The sequence below is a fragment of the Impatiens glandulifera genome, chromosome 5, assembly GCF_907164915.1.
Source record: "Impatiens glandulifera chromosome 5, dImpGla2.1, whole genome shotgun sequence".
Lineage (NCBI taxonomy): Eukaryota > Viridiplantae > Streptophyta > Magnoliopsida > Ericales > Balsaminaceae > Impatiens > Impatiens glandulifera.
In genome coordinates this window covers 40,999,230-41,005,636 of record NC_061866.1, presented here as the reverse complement: position 1 = coordinate 41,005,636, position 6,407 = coordinate 40,999,230, and the positions used below count along the sequence as shown (strand labels likewise).

The 6,407-nt window shown below is 28.4% G+C and overlaps 1 protein-coding gene across 1 annotated transcript; it reads left to right on the top strand.

The window, feature by feature from the left end:
* The first annotated feature begins 382 nt into the window (after positions 1-382).
* On the top strand, positions 383-1,750 carry LOC124939356 (UPF0481 protein At3g47200-like). The gene has a single exon (XM_047479835.1). The coding sequence runs from the start codon at positions 383-385 to the stop codon at positions 1,748-1,750; it is 1,368 nt and encodes a 455-aa protein (XP_047335791.1).
* The last annotated feature ends 4,657 nt before the right edge of the window (positions 1,751-6,407 follow it).

The following is a 6,407-nucleotide window of genomic DNA, read 5'->3' as shown; positions in this document are numbered from 1 at the left end:
TCCTGGATCTTTGTCTTGATCGATGTTTCCTCTGTCTGTTTATTCTTGTCTTTGAATTCTCTCTTTTCTTGCCTCCCTTAAACAAATTCAAAGTCTTCTCGGGGTGACATCATCGTTCTTGTTTAGGTTCCTTTGATAATATCTCTTTTGAACAAATTCAGGTCCTTCACCCAAGTCTTCTTTAGTGACATCAATATTCATTTTTAGGTTCCTTTCTTAGCTAAAATGATTGGCTGAAAAAATAATAAAATTTTGGTTTTATGCTAACAACAAATTAAAGGGACAAACAATATCTAGTTTGTTTGTCTTCTCTTTTGTGAATCAATCAACAATTTAAGAATTAACTCCCTCTTCATGTTATTTAATTCACAGATCAATAGCAATGAAGCAAAATGGAAGAATTGAAGACAATCTCACAATTACCATAGACAAGAAGCTCACTCAACTCTCCACCAATTACCGCCATGAACCATTCATCTACCGAGTCTACGATCGCCTTCGTGGCCAAAACAAAAGAGCATATGAGCCCGAATTGCTCTCCATAGGCCCCTATAACCGTGGAAAGCCTACCCTTCAAGTCATGGAAGAGCACAAGCTCCGGTACCTTCAATTGCTACTTGAACGTCGCAATGAATCAACTGTCCATAGGTATGTGACGACCATACGAGCTCTTGAAGAGAAGGCACGAGAATGTTACGCAGAAGACATCGGACTCCACGAGGGAGATAAGTTTGCAGAATTGCTGATCCTCGACGGTTGTTTCATCGTCGAACTCTGCAGAAAGTTTGCTGATAGAACCCTCGTGGACTCTCACGACACGTTATTCAAGATGGAATACATGCATCATGCAATATGGCGCGACATGTTGTTGTTCGAAAATCAGATTCCTTTCTTTGTCGTGGATCAATTGTTCAAAATGACGACAACGACCCACGAGGATTACCAAAATAAGACCATGGTTGATTTACTATTAATGTACTATAGCGCCACTAGAAAATACTATCACTATCACACCAAATCGTCGGGAAACTATCGCTGGCTCCAAGAGGCTTCATACGGGATCAACTCCGAAAATGTGAAACACATCCTTGGCTTGATTCACTTTCTTGTCACCAGCTCGCTCAACCGGAAGCTATGTTCCAAACGAAATAATAACCGAGATGACGAAGAGGTGAAGTGGGAGTTCATACACAGCACAACCGAGCTACGTGAGGCGGGAATCGAGTTTAAAGTAAAACAGGATTCGCCGTTGTTCGACGTAACATTCGCGAACGGGATGTTGGAAATCCCGCTTTTAACGATTAACAGTAAGATAGACTGCCTCCTGAGGAACTTCGTTGCCTACGAGCAGAGCCTAGGGAACAATGAATTGAAGCTTGTGACAGATTACGTGACTTTTTTATATGTTATAGTAAAAACACCGAAGGATGTAAGCTGGCTTAGAAGACACGAGATCATAAACAATATGATGGGGGACGATGAAGCAGTGTCGAATGCTTTCAACAACATCTCGTCGTGCGTGTTTGTATCGCACGACAAGTTCTGCTACAAGGAACTGTTCAATGAAGTGAACGCGCACTGTAGGCAGAGAAGAAATGTTTGGGAGGCTAAACTTAGGAGGAACTACTTCAACAGCCCTTGGGCCATCATGTCATTATTAGCTGCCTTTTTGCTGCTCATGTTAACTTTCATACAAACAGTGATTGCACTTGTTCCTTATTTGGCACATGTCCATACTCTAGCTACATAAGCTAATTTGTAACTAAGTTTAGCATTTCAAGAAGAGAAGTAATATATGGAGAACTCATAACAGACCACTTTGAGAAACAGTAAAGAAAGTGAAGCCAATAGAGATTGAGGGCTCGAAGTTTCATTTGTGTCCGTTGACGACAGTCTCTACTTCCAGAATGATTTAGTTGTCTTTTCTTTCTATTTATCTATTTCTATAGGTTTGTGGTATAATGGATTTGAATTGGATCAAACTCCAACTATCTTCAATGCAAGTCTTTGATGATTGATCTCCTCGTGATGATCTTGAAGAATGAATCTTGAAGGTGCATTGTTCAATCATCTAGTTTATCTATCAATAGCTCAACAATGATCATCGTAATAGATAAACAATAGAAAACACAATGATAATCAAGCAATGAAGCATGCAATGGATCAAACAAATGCATCAATAATCAAATAATCAACTTCATCAAAACCATCATCATTTAATTAAGCATCTTACATTCAATGAAGTATCATTACTAGAAGTAATCTTTCATGTAAGCATTTAACCATTTGAAATACTCAAGCAATGAAGCATCATTCAATTAATCAAGATTTTTAATTATATCTACCAATTCAAAACATCATTTAATCCAAATTCATTTCAAAAGAAAGAAGATAGGAAAATCTAGAATAATCAGACTCAATCAAATTCATTTTGTATTGATTTGTAGATAATCAACTTCGGCTTTATTTGAATTCAAAAGAAACAAGAAGCAAGTTTTTGAAATTTCAGTTTATAAATCCAACTTTGAAATTCATTTTCTCTTATTTGGCCTCAACAAGTAACCCTAAGAAAACTACCTAACCTTCATTGATGTCTTAACTATAATATGGTAAGTTTTCAGCTTAAAACGATAAGACAAGTTTGGTTTTCAATTTCAGCAAAACAAGATAGTAGTAGGTTGTCCAGAAAACAAAGAACATAGGGCAGCATATTGTTTTCATTTCTTTTGAAGCATAATTTTCATTTCAAATACAAACAGAACCGATCATTATTTAAATATATACTCATCAATTCAGTTTCATCATCAAATAAAATGCTTACCATCAAGTTAGACATCAATATCAATTACAAATTCAGAAAACATGGAATTTGAGCTTCTACATTATTTCAAATGCAAAATTCTAGAGCATCAAAGATGTTTAAAACAGATTTTCCTTGACAATTCGTAGAAAGCGACATTATCTTTTCAGCTCATTTGAGAGAAAAACTAAAAAATACAGCAGGTTTAGGATTCTGAAATTCTGAAATGTCACACTATATTATTTTGGGGGAAAAACGGCATTTAACCATTTTGTTAAAACATGTCACACTTTATGTTTACATCGAATTCGAATTTCATTCTAGTAAGTTTTGTGCAATCAGATGCACACCATCATTTTAATCATGTAAAACTGCAACTTGGAGAAATTTAAGCTCATTTTATGAAGAGAAAAATAGATTTTAAACCATTAGAAAAAGAGTGGACAGATTCTTGAATGTTTTGAAATCCAGAATATGTCAAGTGTTTTTCTTGAGAAAACGCTAAATTTAATCTTAGACAACATCTTCATCTAAATCTTCAGCAAATTTTCAACAATTTCAATTCAAATCATCAAAAACATCCTTCTAGACTCAAATATAAGAGTTTAATCAAACATCCAGCATATATATAAATTCAATAACAACAAATCAAGCCGATCAAACTAAGCTATGAGATCAACACAATCCATCATCGTCGAACATTCATTTCATTGATTCAATGCATTTGAAATTCACATTTCTAACTAAATTACTTCGAAAATAGCATCTAGAACTCACCTAAATTCAGAAGAGGCCTTTTGATGAAGAGAAAGTAACTTATACACCTTGTCCATCTTCAATCTTCTTTCCTTATTAAAACAAATATAAATTATGTTAACATAGTAATGCCTATGTTTTGATTGACTCGGTACACATTGGAATGTGCATTTAAGAATTATGATAAATTATATTAGATAACTTGTTGATTAGGATGAAATAACTTTAGTTATAAAGTTATTTTTATTTGTGTTATTATATCAATAGTTTAAGGGCTATTTTGTAAGATGTATGAAGCTATTGTATCAATTAATAAGATTGGGAGATAGTCCCGTAGAAATATTCATTACGTTTTTTCATTTATTGTTCTCACATTTAGAAGCATTATTCAATCCCCACTTTTTTCTACTTGATTATGAAAGTTAACACTTTTTACTCCATTTTTAGTTCCTTACTTTGATTTCGAAAGGCTAAATTTGTTTATTCTTTTTATACCTCTTTTCATAGAATTTGTATTGAAAAATTTTTATTTTATTTTTTTTCTTTTCTCTTTTTCACTCTGGAGAAGTCTTAGCAAAATAAAAAATAAATGGTTGCAAATTTTGTGTCGAAGTTTATTCATATATTTATTTATTTTTCCTTATTCTTCAAAATGAAGGGAAAAAAACTAATATATATTTATTACTTCACATTAGAATGGGATAATAATATCCTTACATAAATATTTAATATTTTTTTATCAAAATATAATTTATTATAAATAATCAAATCTGATGTTTATTGTACAATATATTGGTCAATTAAATAAAAAATGATAAATCATTATATATATATATTCTAAACAAAATAAAGACTTTAACCAATGAAACATTCATAAATTAACTAAATCAGGAAGACTAAACATTTCAACTTATTTGATCAACTAGTTTGATTTGAAAATCACTTAGTTGTGAATTTTTAATATATTTGTTTTCTTAATTATTAGATTTTTTTAATTATGTATTATGATTTTAATATTGTAAAACACTATCATATATTAATATTGTTTTAATTTTCTTATTTATTTGATTTTAGAAAATAAAAATATATTAATGATTTTATTATTTGTAAAACACTATTACATCCTCTTTTATATATATATATATATATATATATATATATATATATATATATATATATTACTTCACATTAAAATGGAATATCCTTACATAATTATTTATTTATTAATTGAGTCATATACTTATTAAATTAACATTAAAATAATAAAATATTTATTATGTTTACATTAAAATAATAGAAAATATTTTTTTTTTATAAGTATTTGTAACTATTATGAACTATTTGAAAATATTAATATTTTATTTATGGTCACAAAATTTAAATAATTAATTATTTTTAAAAAAGTTATAATTTATTTTTAAAATAAATTAGAATGACTCTAGTTCAAATTATATTTGTTTTAGTAAATATTTAATTATAATTTACATAATGAATTAAAATAAATGTATTTTTTAGATTCATTTATTAATTATATAGTTATATATCTAAATTTTACTAAATTAATAATTTTATTTTTTTTATTTAATTAAATTAGTTAAAATAATAATCTATTTATTCAAATAAATTGATATCAAACAAACCCAAAAATGAAAGATCTAGTCTCATTTGATTTCTTATAAAGTTCTGTCTAACAAGAATTTAAAATTGACAAGAATATATAATAATAATAATAATAATATTATTATTATTATTATTATTATTATTAATAATACTGAAAAGTTCAATATTGTCGCGACTCTCGGATAATCGACAAAAGGGTCCGATTGCTTTTATTCTGACAGATCAGATAACCATCTGATAAAGGTTGAAAGTGTCGCCAATTATAAATAATTTTTTTATTTGTATTAATTTTTATTTTTATAATATTTTGATAAGTTATTAAAAAGAAAATAATTAAGTATTTTATATATTTTTTGAAATATAATTAATATATTTTATTTTTTATGTTTGAATTAATGTAATTTTTTTAATGGACTAATTTGAATATAAACATTATTGAACTCAAATTCATAATAAAAAAGTATGACACAACATGTTACGAATTAGTTGTGCCTAAATGTCACCTTATATAAGTTTTAAGTATAACATGACTTTAATGTGTCATCCCGTGCCCAATAGTGCTTTTTATTTTATTTTAGAAAAATAAAATAAAAACAAATAATCATTAATACTCGTGTGAGTTATCGATTTGACACAATCCTATTAGAAAAAAGAGGCATGCATGTAATTGTATCATGTCTGGCAAATTACACAATTTGATCCCAACATGTGTTTTATATACATGAGTTTCTTTTTTAGAGGCTTTATTTTTAAAATAATTTATTTGTTAGAGAAAAAAAATTATTTGGTCAAAAATCAAAATAAATAATATTTGTTAGAAAAAGTTTTTGATTATTATTTTTTTCTTTTTACCTAAAAAAACACTTTATTTAATTTGATGATCACATCTTTCTTACCAAATGAAAATACACTTTTTATTTTGATAATTTTAAAAATAATGATAAAATATTAATTTTTATATATAACCCAATTAAATTTAATTATATCTTTATTTTTTTCAAATAATTCAGTTAAATCACTAATCACATTAATCCATACTTTTTCTACTATTGTTTACACTTTCTACAAACATATACCTTCTTAGAAGGTCATAGATTTGTCATTTTTGTCTACTTAGTTTAAGTGAGTGAGTATTTGAACTGTTAGCTATACACATTCCCAAATTTTTTAAACTTTGAACTAGTCACACAATCACACTACATACAATCCATCACATTCCCAAATTAACAAA